General features: G+C 49.1%; 1 protein-coding gene and 1 long non-coding RNA gene across 3 annotated transcripts; both read left to right on the top strand.

The window, feature by feature from the left end:
* Positions 1-7,169: 7,169 nt before the first annotated feature.
* On the top strand, positions 7,170-10,390 carry LOC115538226 (uncharacterized). Of its 2 annotated transcripts, XR_003975173.1 has the most exons (4): positions 7,170-8,008; positions 8,746-8,842; positions 9,028-9,144; positions 10,103-10,390. It is a non-coding gene; the product is annotated as an uncharacterized LOC115538226 (long non-coding RNA). The 2 variants fall into 2 exon arrangements; XR_003975172.1 differs by lacking the exon at positions 7,170-8,008 and having other exon boundaries at positions 8,015-8,842.
* Positions 10,391-12,190: 1,800 nt separating this feature from the next.
* Positions 12,191-12,770, top strand: LOC115538224 (NACHT, LRR and PYD domains-containing protein 12; the record flags this gene model as incomplete). The annotated part of the gene is given in 1 exon segment (XM_030349882.1): positions 12,191-12,770. A coding segment is annotated over 1 exon segment (558 nt), but the record flags the coding sequence as incomplete, so codon positions are not given.
* Positions 12,771-13,333: the final 563 nt, after the last annotated feature.

The following is a 13,333-nucleotide window of genomic DNA, read 5'->3' as shown; positions in this document are numbered from 1 at the left end:
GGGGCCGGAGGGTTGGTGTCAACAGTGACCTGGTAAGAAGGTTGTGGGGGGAGGCGGGAGACTTTTGGTCAGTTGGGTTCGTTGTGGTCGTGTTGACCTTAGTAGGCCCCTTCATCATTGCTCTTAGATTTTTCGCCAGGCCACTGGTGACACCTATGAGGGAGGGGGGGGGGGGAGTCAACAAGGTCCACAATGAGGTTGGTGCATGTGTGTGATCTAAGGAGGGGTCTGCTGGGTGTTGGTGTGTGGGGTGTGGTGGAATCTGGTGGGGAGTTATGGGTATGAATGACCTGTGCGTCTAGGTGGATGATCGTCTCCTTGCGGGGGTTGGGAGTGGGAGAGGTTGGAGTCAAGTGTCTGGATGGAGTGAGGGGGGACTCTGGAGAGAGGGTGGTGTATGGTGGTGTGTTGGTTGTTGCTCGGTCCTCTGAGGTGGAGGTTCATCTGGTGGGAGGATTTCTGACTGGGTGGAGCGGGGGAGAGGGTGGGGATGGGTGGGTGGGGGGTTGGTTGAGTTGGGGGGGGGATTGATCTGAGGTGGTGTGGAGGGTGTGTGGTGCGACTCTGTGGGGGTCCTGGCTCCTGCTGCAGGTAGGGAAGGTGGGGGCCCTACCCCTCCCCCTTATCCTTGAGGGAGGGGGGAGGGGGAGGGCTGGTTGTGTGAGGGGGGGTCTGTTGTGTTTCTGGTTGTGTGTATAGTTGTGAGCTCCGTCAGTGTGGGGCGTGGGCCTGAATAGAGTGATCTAGGGTGTGTGTGGGTGCTGGTTGGGGAGGCAGAGGGAGGGGGGGGGGGTCTGTGTGGCTGAGTGTGGGCTGTGGAGGTGTCGGTGAGGGGAAGGTCCAGGCTCGAGGTGGGGTGGAATGGGGACTGGTCGGTATGGGGGAGGGGGGGAGTAGGTTGAGGGGGTGTGGGTTGGTGATGAGTGGTGAGTGAGGGGCGGACGGTGTATGGAGTAGTGTGTGTTCTAGTTGATGGAAGGTGGTGGCTAATAGTCTGTGGCCCAACCTCTTGTGTGCCCAGTTGGTAGCGGTCTTAAGTGAGAGTGTGTTGGTGGGCTGGGGTGTTTGTGTGTGTTGTCTATTGTGTGTGTGTGTAGTGTTCTTTTAGGATCAACATGTCATTGTGCATCCAGGTGTTGGTGTTGTCATTATTTCTTTGTGATGTGGTGTCTGTGGGTGATGGGTTTGATGAAGTGGGATCGTTTGTGGACCTGTCGTGACATCCCCCTGGGGAGTTCCCGGGAGGACACCGCTCTGTCCGCTGTGTCCCTGTGGTGCAGGGCCTGGAGTATTTTAAAATATACTTTGTCTTTTCCACGGGTTGGGCCATCTGGTGCAATGTACCGGGTGTGTGTTGGTGGTGGTGGGAGGAGAGGACGGGTGGAGGGTGGAGGTGGTCTTTGTGGTCTGAGTGGTTGTGTGTGTGGGTGTGTTGGTGTGGGTCTGGTGTGTTCTGTGGTTTGATATGTGTGTGTGGGTCTATTGTGGTGATGGTGGGTGTGTGGGGGTCTATACTGAAGGCTGGGGGGTCTATAACGGGATGTAGGTGTGGGAGGTAGCGTGCGTCTGTTGTGTGCGTGGTAGTGTGGCTGTGTGGTGTTAGCGATTGGTGTAGGTAGGCCTCCAGGGTGAAGACACTTCAATACAGATAGATCTATTTCAAAAGGGTGGAGCTGTGAGGGGGCTCTGACCTGCTGACGGTGACGGTGGTGGTCCCGTGGTGGGTAGAGGAGAGGGTGGTGGTCCCGTGGTGGGTAGAGGAGAGGGTGGTGGTCCCGTGGTGGGTAGAGGAGAGGCTGGTGGTCCCGTGGTGGGTAGAGGAGAGGGTGGTGGTCCCGTGGTGGGTAGAGGAGAGGGTGGTGGTCCCGTGGTGGGTAGCCTGAGAGGGTGGTGGTCCCGTGGTGGGTAGAGGAGAGGGTGGTGGTCCCGTGGTGGGTAGAGGAGAGGGTGGTGGTCCCGTGGTGGGTAGCCTGAGAGGGTGGTGGTCCCGTGGTGGGTAGAGGAGAGGGTGGTGGTCCCGTGGTGGGTAGCCTGAGAGGGTGGTGGTCCCGTGGTGGGTAGAGGAGAGGGTGGTGGTCCCGTGGTGGGTAGAGGCGACAGCAGGACGGTCCCTGGTAACTGCTGACGGTGACACAGCCAACGGGCCAATAGAAACACACTTCTATTGGAAAGGATGAAAAGTACATCAGAGTAAATAAAAGGGGGGGTCTGAGGACCCCGCCCGCACACACACGCATAGAAGTATATATATATATATATGTGTATATATATATATATATATATATATATATATATATATATATATATATATATATATATATATATATATGTGTATATATATATATATATATATATATATATATATATATATATATATATATATATATATATATATATATATATGTGTATATATATATATGTGTATATATATATATATATGTGTGTGTTCTGTTACATGTATGTTTTCTCCTGTGTAATTCAGTCTTTTATGTTTATTGATGGTCCTCTGATGCCATCTACTGGCGGACTTTGGTATTGTTCTGGAACACGTTCTGATATGCATGCCTTTCACTCCATTACACTACATTCACTTGATCGGAAAGCATGGTACTCGCACTCGTCTTCATAATTGCGTCTCCTCTGGTTTCAAGTTGGCCTTTGAAAGCATCGTTGGTACGTTATCTGTATTGCTATGTTAAGGGGGTTTGATGTATAATGAGATGAAGGAAACTTTGTAAACAAATTAGATGGATGGATATTCTTACATTAGCAAGCTAACTTAGTAGCTAAGCTCATTTTACAGCATTCTGTTATTCTCATACTGAAATGCTGTACTTCCAATCCTCAGTTTTAGGGGGGAGGGGAGGGGGAGAGGAGGAGAGGCTGGGGTCAGTGGGGACCATTGGACTATGCCAGGTGAGCTAGGGATCAATACACGCTGGGTAATGGTTCTGCTGGGGGCATCTAAAACAGTGTTGGAGGGGGTGAGTGAGGGGGAGAATGAACTTGGGCAGTAAAGGAGAACAGTTTTGGTTGTTTATTATTTGAATCAGTGCTAATATCACTCTGCTTGTTGTTCCCAGGAGCAGGTTCTGCTAGTCGGGAGAGTGGTGGAGAAACCGAGAGGGGATAACGGGAGGTTTAAACGGTAAAGTGAGTGTGTTGGGGTGTCTAAGAGGGGCTAGGGGGACCTGTGGTGGTGTAGGGAGCGGTGGGACGCCCTACTCCCCCTGAGTAGCGGGGGGGTGGGCGGGGGGGGGCCCTACTCCCCCTGAGTAGCGGGGGGGGGGGGGGGGGGGCCCTACTCCCCCTGAGTAGCGGGGGGGTGGGCGGGGGGGCCCTACTCCCCCTCAGTAGCGGGGTGTGGGCGGGGGGGCCCTACTCCCCCTGAGTAGCGGGGGGGTGGGAGGGGGGGCCCTACTCCCCCTGAGCAGCGGGGGGGTGGGCGGGGGGGCCCTACTCCCCCTGAGCAGCGGGGGGGTGGGCGGGGGGACGCCCTACTCCCCCTGGTGAGTAGCGGGGGGGGGGGCGGGGGGGGGGGGCCGAGGTGGTTAACAGGGAGTGTAGTGTGGTGATGGAGGATGAAGTCAGTCGCTTGCCGTAGCCTAGTGGGCTACGGCAACAACAATTACCCTCAACAATCGTGTCCACAATTTGCCGCGAAACCCATGAAACCCAAACCCCGAAACCCGCCTCCACAGCGGCACGCGTGGATACTGTAACACGCTGTTTTACGTTGAAATGCTACGTATCCAGTGTTCATGGAAACGTACACCGTCAACGTTTTTTCTTGGCGACTGGGTTGCACACACACACACACACACACACACACACACACACACACACACACACACACACACACACACACACACACACACACACACACACACACACACACACAGGACAGAGCAGACTGAGCGTCTCGGTCCCAACTATATATAGAACCGGAACTAGAACTATAGCGGTCCCGAAGCAGTGCTTAGCTTCGCTGTCTTTGCTTTTGATGTGAAACTGGTTTTTTGTACAATCTCAAACTCGAACAATTAATCCACAGGACGATTAACCATTCACTTTTTCTGATAGTTTAACCGATTTAATCTCTCTCTCGCTCTCTCTCGCTCTCCCTCTCTCTCGCTCTCCCTCTTGCTTCCTCAAGTACTTCCCCTTCCAACAGTTCGGTGTGTGTGTGTGTGTGTGTGTGTGTGTGTGTGTGTGTGTGTGTGTGTGTGTGTGTGTGTGTGTGTGTGTGTGTGTGTGTGTCTCTCTTTATTTAGGCCCCGTCCACACGAAGCCGATTTCATGGCGAAACCGCAAAGGTCTTGTACGGTTCGGCCTTCCGTCCACACGAAGCCGGCGAATCCGCTGACCGAAACCGCAAACTTCTGAAACCACCCTCGGAGGTGGTTTCAAATCAATCCGGTTTCGTTTTGGTTTCGTGTGGACGCCTGAAACCGACTGAAACCATAAACCATGACGTCATCGCCCCACCCCTCGACCTCCTAGCCAATGGCTCTTAAGCCCGCGGAGTCTCAGAAATCATAACAAAAAAGATGATGGCGGACTACAAGCTTGTAATCGTTCTGCAGCATATCATGTCCCTTGTTGGGTTGCTAAGCCATTATTTATTGAGAATCTAGTTCGCCATCGTAGAAGAGCTGTTTGTTTGTGTTGTTAGTGGTTCGGGGGGCAGCCTTTATGCGCATGCTCGCCTCTTCTTCTTTTGGATTTGTGTACCAGAAGCAGCGCCCCTTATGGGCCTGGAATGTTTACTACAGCGTTTCTATAGATCTATCCGGTTTCGCTTGGCTTCGTCTTTACGGAGATACTTCGAAACCGGATAGATCGAAACCGTAACGGTTTCGCCCGTTTCGGCTTCGTGTGGACGGGGCCTTAGAGGTGGTTAGGTAGCTGAAGGTCTTCTTCTGAGGCTCTCTGTTGGTGGCGTCCTAAGATGGCGTCCTCAGCTGTCTGATGAAGACGAGGTGTTTCTCGCGTGCAGGCGCTCACACGGCCCAGGGAGGTATCACATCCTCACACAGGATGAGGTGTGGGTGGAACAGGAAACCACACACAAAAGTAATGCACGCACAGTATGTAGGCTTAATGAATAACAAATAACACTAATTAACAATTAACGCTACTTTGAATTTCATGGCTGCAGCATTTCACAGATTCATACATTAAAGGATCATCACAAAGCAACCGCAAAGGCAATGCACGACAGAGGAGCAACGGCATGAAACTGAAACACTGAACTGAAACGACTGAACACTGAACTGAAATTAATTTAACAAAACTGGATTAAACAACACAAAATTAAACAAAGAATTAAACAGAATCGAATTCAACCAAAATAATTAAACAAAGTGAATTAAACTGAACAGAATTAATATGAATGGATAAAACGGGACGGAAATCAACTGGACAGAATTCAGCTGATAGAATGAGGCTGAACCACTCAGAACCAGCTGAGAGCAGAACCGGCAGAGAGCAGAACCAGCTGAGAGCAGAACCAGCTGAGAGCAGAACCAGCTGAGAGCAGAACCAGCTGAGAGCAGAACCAGTAGAACCAGCTGAGAGCAGAACCAGCTGAGAGCAGAACCAGCTGAGAGCAGGACCAGCTGAGAGCAGAACCAGCTGAGAGCAGAACCAGCTGAGAGCAGAACCAGCTGAGAGCAGAACCAGTGGAGAGCAGAACCAGCAGAACCAGCTGAGAGCAGAACAAGTGGAGAGCGGAACCAGCTGAGAGCAGAACCAGTAGTGAGCAGAACCAGCTGAGAGCAGAACCAGTAGAGCAGAACCAGTAGAACCAGCTGAGAGCAGAACCAGTAGAACCAGCTGAGAGCAGAACCAGTAGTGAGCAGAACCAGCTGAGAGCAGAACCAGCTGAGAGCAGAACCAGCTGAGAGCAGAACCAGTAGAGCAGAACCAGTAGAGCAGAACCAGTGGAGAGCAGAACCAGCTGAGAGCAGAACCAGCTGAGAGCAGAACCAGTGTAGAGCAGAACCAGCTGAGAGCAGAACCAGCTGAGAGCAGAACCAGCTGAGAGCAGAACCAGCTGAGAACAGAACCAGTAGTGAGCAGAACCAGCTGAGAGCAGAACCAGTAGTGAGCAGAACCAGTGGAGAGCAGAACCATTGGAAAGCAGAACCAGCTGAGAGCAGAACCAGTAGAACCAGTGTAGAGCAGAACCAGCTGAGAGCAGAACCAGCTGAGAGCAGAACCAGCTGAGAGCAGAACCAGTGGAGTAGAACCAGCTGAGAGCAGAACCAGCTGAGAGCAGAACCAGTAGAGAGCAGAACCAGTAGAGAGCAGAACCAGTGGAGAGCAGAACCAGCTGAGAGCAGAACCAGCTGAGAGCAGAACCAGCTGAGAACAGAACCAGTAGTGAGCAGAACCAGTGGAGAGCAGAACCATTGGAAAGCAGAACCAGCTGAGAGCAGAACCAGTAGAACCAGTGTAGAGCAGAACCAGCTGAGAGCAGAACCAGCTGAGAGCAGAACCAGTGGAGTAGAACCAGCTGAGAACAGAACCAGCTGAGAGCAGAACCAGTGGAGAACAGAACCAGTGGAGAACAGAACCAGCTGAGAGCAGAACCAGCTGAGAGCAGAACCAGTGGAGAACAGAACCAGTGGAGAACAGAACCAGCTGAGAGCAGAACCAGTGGAGAGCAGAACCAGTAGAACCAGCTGAGAGCAGAACCAGTAGAACCAGCTGAGAGCAGAACCAGCTGAGAGCAGAACCAGCTGAGAGCAGAACCAGTGGAGAGCAGAACCAGTGTGGAGGGTCAACCTACCGCTGGTGGAAGAGCTGAGAAGGAGCAGGGGGAGCAGCCATGTGCTGGACCTCATGGTGGCTCCTGAGACAGACCCCCCAGTCCAGACCCCCCAGACCAGACCCCCCAGACCAGACCCCCCAGACCAGACCCTCCCCTCAGACCAGACCCCCTAGACCAGACCCCCCAGACCAGACCCCCCAGACCAGACCCCCCAGACCAGACCCTCTCCTCAGACCAGACCCCCCAGACCAGACCCCCCAGTCCAGACCCCCCAGACCAGACCCTCTCCTCAGACCAGACCCCCCAGTCCAGACCCCCCAGACCAGACCCCCCAGACCCTCTCCTCAGACCAGACCCCCCAGACCAGACCCTCTCCTCAGACCAGACCCCCCAGACCCTCTCCTCAGACCAGACCCCTCAGACCAGACCCCCCAGACCAGACCCCCCAGACCAGACCCTCTCCTCAGACCAGACCCTCACAGCTTGTTCCTCACAGAGAGAAAACTAACTTGAGATCTCTTCTGCTTCTTCCTGCTCACTCACTGTCTCACTCTCTCTCTGTCTCACTCTCTCGCTGTCTCACTCTCTCGCTGACGCACTCTCTCTCTGTCTCACTCTCTCTCTGTCTCACTCTCTCTCTGTCTCACTCTCTCGCTGACGCACTCTCTCTCTGTCTCACTCTCTCTCTGTCTCACTCTCTCTCTGTCTCACTCTCTCTCTGTCTCTCTGTCTCTCGCTCTCTATCTCTCCTCTCTCGGTCGTTCAGGAGGTGGCTAATGACACCACTACCTTATAAGGGGGATGTTACCATACTCTATCTCTCTCTGTACCTGACTCTAAGGTGTGTGGTTGTGTGTTTTGTGATGTGTGATGTGTGTGTGTGTGTGTGTGTGTGTGTGTGTGTGTGTGTGTGTGTGTGTGTGTGTGTGTGTGTGTGTGTGTGTGTGTGTGTGTGTGTGTGTGTGTGTGTGTGTGATGTGTATTGTGCGCGAGCAGTGCATTCATAACATTCGTTTTCACAGAAATCACGTGCCCGCGCTGAGAGAGTCGTTTCCCGGGTTTTTTCCACTGCGAGTCAACGGTGTCGCAGCGAAGAGACTTTCTTTGACTTCCTTTCACCTGATTAACTTGTTTTAGAAACACTTTAACCTCCGTTTCTTCCCTTACATTTAAACTTTTACAACTTTATACCGTATGGACGCAATATAATCCCGGAGTAGATACGATAAGGTAAGGTAGGCCGACAGTTTACTACCGTTTATATTGTCTTTCGGTTATGTATATGATAAAGAACAACCAGTTTACTAGCGTTAATATTGACTTTAGGTTACTAGTATATAATATTGACCTCATCTTGGTATGTGTCTCCGTGTATCGCTTATCAATTAAAGACAGAGTTTACTGTAGAGAATACATTAGTTAGTTCATGTTTCACTGCTTTTCTGACCCGTGTGGTAAATTGAACACTGCGTTCAATATTCAAGAGATTCGTTTGTCTTGATGCTACTCCGAATTAAAGGAAGGACGTGACAGAAGTCCTTTCAATGTGGTGATATTTAAAAAAGTTATATATTTGTGCGTATTGACTATCGATGTGTTGAGCTTCACCAGTTGATCTATATTGAATCTGTGGTTCAGTAAAGGGACAGAATTCAGACTTTGGTCCATTGGAGAAATTATTCTAACGTTCTTTACTTTAATTGTACCGCAATGCATTTTTTAAGTCTATTGTATATCTTTTTTGCGTTGTAGTTTAAGCACAGTTACAGTCTCCAAGGTGTTTAATAATTCATCGGTCATCTGCTGTGTACTGTAGTGAGGGCAGTGTGGTTATGTTGTGGGGTTCATATTGATGGTCTATGACGTCCATAATGCTTTAGTGTGACGCAGTCTCAATGACCTCTCTCAATAAACAGCTGAAGTTCAAAAGGCAATTGAAGTGATGGATGAGTTGTGTTTGTGTCCAGGTCTCTAGTCTACTATGGATGAGGAGAGAGAGGAGGGGGGTACTACCTCTAAGACCACTCTGTCTGGGGAACATGGCCGCCGGAGCAAAGCTAAGAGGTAAGAAGAGGATCTCTCTGTCTGTGTCTGTTGTCCATCTCAGAGCTCAGCAGTGATGCATCTTGACTCCATCATTAGTCTGAGTAATAGGTGTGTGTGTGTGTGTGTGTGTGTGTGTGTGTGTGTGTGTGTGTGTGTGTGTGTGTGTGTGTGTGTGTGTGTGTGTGTGTGTGTGTGTGTTGAAGCCCAGAGCAGCAGCAGAGAGCAGACTCCCCTGGACCCAGCTGTGTCTCCATGATGAGTGACAGCTCTATGGAACATCCTTTTAACTTTAAAGATGGAAATCAGTCTATTGAGAAAAGGTAAGCATTGATTAGAGATGATGATTTGGGCTGAAGTCTTAAATTCAACCAACTCTCTGACCAATCGATTGGTCGATGGTGAAAAGATGATTATAAAACAATGTGCAAGTTATCTCTGGATCAACATAATCTACCACAGTGCGTTGTACTCTACCTGCTAGCCTCAATATCACATAAGGGCTGTTTGGAGAAGGGCAGTGGGTTTCAGACCCCCTCTCGGTCCGAGTGGACTCGGTTAGGGCAGAGCTTCAATATGAAGCAGACAGCGGACGAGCCACGGAGCGTCGGGCAGCGTCGTTTATAGACGACACCACCGAAGAATTGATTATAGCTTTTATCTGTGTGTAATATTTCGGGGCCCACTGGATGCTGCTGGGATTAGTGACAAGAAGCCAATTCTGATGTGTTCCCACTCAAAGCCTAGCGAGCGTTAAACACGAAGGGGGATGAAGAATCGCAGACGTATTAAGAAAAAAGTACTCATGCCACCATTTTAGCTGATCTGCCCACAAACTTACTCTACACTTTGCATGCTTTTTTGTCGTCCTTTTTAACCAAATGCTGCCAGATGGATGACTTTGTTGGAATCAATGAGTTAGTAGCGGAGTAAAGGTTCAGTAAGTTAGGACTAGCGGTCTTCCTTATGGGCCAGTTCAACGTTGAGGAACCCGGGGGTTTGACCTCTTGTCGTATAAGTCTTATCGTTTATTAAACCATATGATTATTTAAACAGAAACTATGGATCCTTCAACCTTATTTTTATTCATAATTAATGTTATTTATAACCCAATATAGCCCAATAGACAATACAGCCATTTTCTGACCAAAGAGAATTTGGTCCGACAAGTGCATATCGATTAACCAGTCAACCAACCGACCAGAACTAGACAGCCCTAGAGATTATATCGGTACAGCTTCTATCAAACTGACAGAAATCCTGTTTCTTGTTTTCTAAAAGAGTCCAGCAGCAGAGAGCAGACTCCCCTGGACCCAGCTGTGTCTCCATGAAGAGTGACTGGTCTATGGGTCATCCTGTTACCTTTAAAGATGGAAATCAGTCTATTGAGAAGAGGTGAGGATTCATCACACATTATAAAGGTACCGCTTCCATCAAACATCCATAAATCCTAGTTCTTATTTTTCTCGACGAGTCCAGCAGGAGTGAGAAGGCTCTTGTTATCAGACTTTACTGTGTGTGTGTGTGTGTGTGTGTGTGTGTGTGTGTGTGTGTGTGTGTGTGTGTGTGTGTGTGGTGTGTGTGTGTGTGTGTGTGTGTGTGTGTGTGTGTGTTCTCAACAGACACCAGGATAGGTCAAAGGTCACCAGTGCTCAGTCTGTACAGCAGCATCAAACAGAGCTGGAGATGAACCAGGAGGAACTGGCTGACACACTGGGGGGGCGGTGAGAGACTCTTACTTTGAAGACAGAGGAGACTCTTATTTTGAAGGGCAAAACAGATCTGATCTGAAAAAGAGAAGAAATCATATTTTTAAGGAGCAGTATCTTTCCTCTTTGGGGTTAAATGGTGTAGGGTTAATGGGTATCAGGTAAATGGTTTTGTCCATATATGCAGAGTTATGTTGGGGGTATCAGGTTAGATGTTTTGACCAAGATATGTAGGGTTATTGTGGGTCTATCAGGTTAAATAACAATCATTATACTGCAGACCAACAGCAGAACGACTCAGTTGAAGTGATGAAACCCTGGCTTGTTGTATCAGCATTGCAAATCACTTTACACTGATTCACTATCATTATTACTATCATTAGACCAATCAGATTGCTGTGGAAATAATAGGCCTTAACATTTTGAATCTGTACCATGCAGTCCTTCACAACCTGCTTTTCCGGCCACAAGTAATGAAGCCACTAAGTATCATGAAGTTGATAATTTAACAGGAAATATTGCCCTGGTTCCACTGATCACCATCCACTAACTGATGTCATCTGTTGTTTTCTCATTTAGGATCTGCTGCTGTCGAATGCCAAAATAAAATGAAGTCTCATTTGAAGAAGAAGTTCAGGTGTGTGTTTGAGGGAATCGCTAAAGCAGGACAGCGAACAGATCTGAACGACTTCTACACAGAGATCTTCATCACAGAGAGAGGTAGTGGAGAGGTCAACAAGGAACATGAGGTCAGACTGATTGAAACCGCTTCCAGGAAACCAGCCAAGGAAGAAACACCAATCAGATGTGAAGACATCTTTAAACCCTTACCTGGACACGATCAACCAATAAGAACAATGATGACGACTGGAGTGGCCGGCATTGGTAAAACCGTCTTAACACACAAGTTCACTCTGGACTGGGCTGAGGGCAAAACCAACCAGGACATACACTTCACATTTCTCCTCACTTTCAGAGTGCTGAATGTACTGAAAGGGAAAGAGTTTAGCTTGGTGGAACTTCTTCATCTACTCTTTATTGAGACCAAAGAAGCAGGAATCTGCAGATTCGACCGGTTCCAAGTTGTCTTCATCTTGGATGGTCTGGATGAGTGTCGACTTCCTCTGGACTTCCAGAACAACCCGATCTGGACGGATGTCACAAAGTCCACCTCGGTAGACGTGCTGCTGACCAACCTCATCAGGGGCGACCTGCTTCCCTCCGCTCCCATCTGGATAACCACACGCCCTGCGGCAGCCAATCAGATCCCTGCTGAGTGTGTTGACATGGTGACAGAGGTGAGGGGGTTCACCGACCAACAGAAGGAGGAGTACTTCAGGAAGAGATTCAGAGAGGAGACGATGGCCAACACAATCATCTCCCACGTCAAGAAATCACGAAGCCTCCACATCATGTGTCACATCCCAGTCTTCTGTTGGATCACTGCTTCAGTTCTGGAGGACATCTTCAAAAATTCCCAGATCGAAGAGATGCCCAAGACCGTGACTCAGATGTACAGCCACTTCCTGAGGGTTCAGTCCATACAGGGGGACAGGAAGTACCATGGGAGGGCTGAAACAGATCCAGACTGGAGATCAGAGAGCAGGGAGATCATTGTTTCTCTAGGAAAACTGGCTTTTAACCAGCTGGAGAGTGGCAACCTGATCTTCTACGAGGCAGATATGGCAGAGTGTGACATCGATATCAGAGCAGCCTCAGTGTACTCAGGAGTGTTCACCCAGATCTTTAAAGAGGAGTGTGGGCTGTACCAGGACAAGGTGTTCTGCTTTGTCCATCTGAGCATCCAGGAGTTTGTGGCTGCCCTTTATGTCTTTATGTCCTTCATCGATACTGGTGTTAATCTGCTCTCAACCACCAGGAAAGATAAACTCCTCCTCTACCAGAGTGCTGTGGACAAGGCCTTACAGAGTGAGAACGGACACCTGGACTTGTTCCTCCGCTTCCTCCTGGGCCTCTCTCTGGAGACCAATCAGATTGTCCTACGAGGTCTGCTGGGACAGAAAGAAAGATCACTGACCACTCAGATTAAAACAGGTCTGCTGCGACTGACAGGAAGTAGCTCACAGACCAATAAGGGAACAGTGTCTTACATCAAGAAGAAGATAAAAGGAGACCTATCTCCAGAGAGAAGCATCAATCTGTTCCACTGTCTGAATGAGCTGAACGACTGTTCTCTAGTGAAGGAGATCCAACAGTACCTGACATCAGGAAGTCTCTCCGGAGAATCTCTCTCCCCTGCTCAGTGGTCTGCTCTGGTCTTCCTCCTACTGACATCAGAAGAGGAGCTGGACGTGTTTGACCTGAAGAAATACTCTGCTTCAGAAGATGGTCTTCTGAGGCTGCTGCCAGTGGTCAAAGCCTCCAAAACATCTCTGTAGGTTCACTAATAACATGTATTACAATACACACTACAAAATATAAATGAAAGTGGAATGTAAGGTTAAAATAATATGAAAAAGATCTCTGTAGGTTCATAACAACATGTATTACTATTTTACTCATAACAGAATAAACATACTAGTTCTAATAACGTACAAAACATGACTGTAGGTATCCTAATAACGTTTAATGTATTACAGTACACATAAGAGAATATTCACAACAATAGAATATAGAAGACATTTTCAATCTCAACTTCACAGTTCCTAACCTGTTCTCTTTATTACGTGTGCAGGCTGAATGCCTGCCATCTGTCGGAGAGATGCTGTGAAGCTCTGGCCTCAGTTCTCAGCTCCAAGTCGTCTAGTCTGAGAGAGCTGGACCTGAGTAACAATGATCTGCA

The sequence above is a fragment of the Gadus morhua genome, unplaced genomic scaffold (assembly GCF_902167405.1).
Source record: "Gadus morhua unplaced genomic scaffold, gadMor3.0, whole genome shotgun sequence".
In the NCBI taxonomy this organism is placed as follows: Eukaryota; Metazoa; Chordata; class Actinopteri; order Gadiformes; family Gadidae; genus Gadus; species Gadus morhua.
Note: the sequence above shows the minus strand (reverse complement) of the source record. Positions and strands in the feature narration are given on the sequence as shown.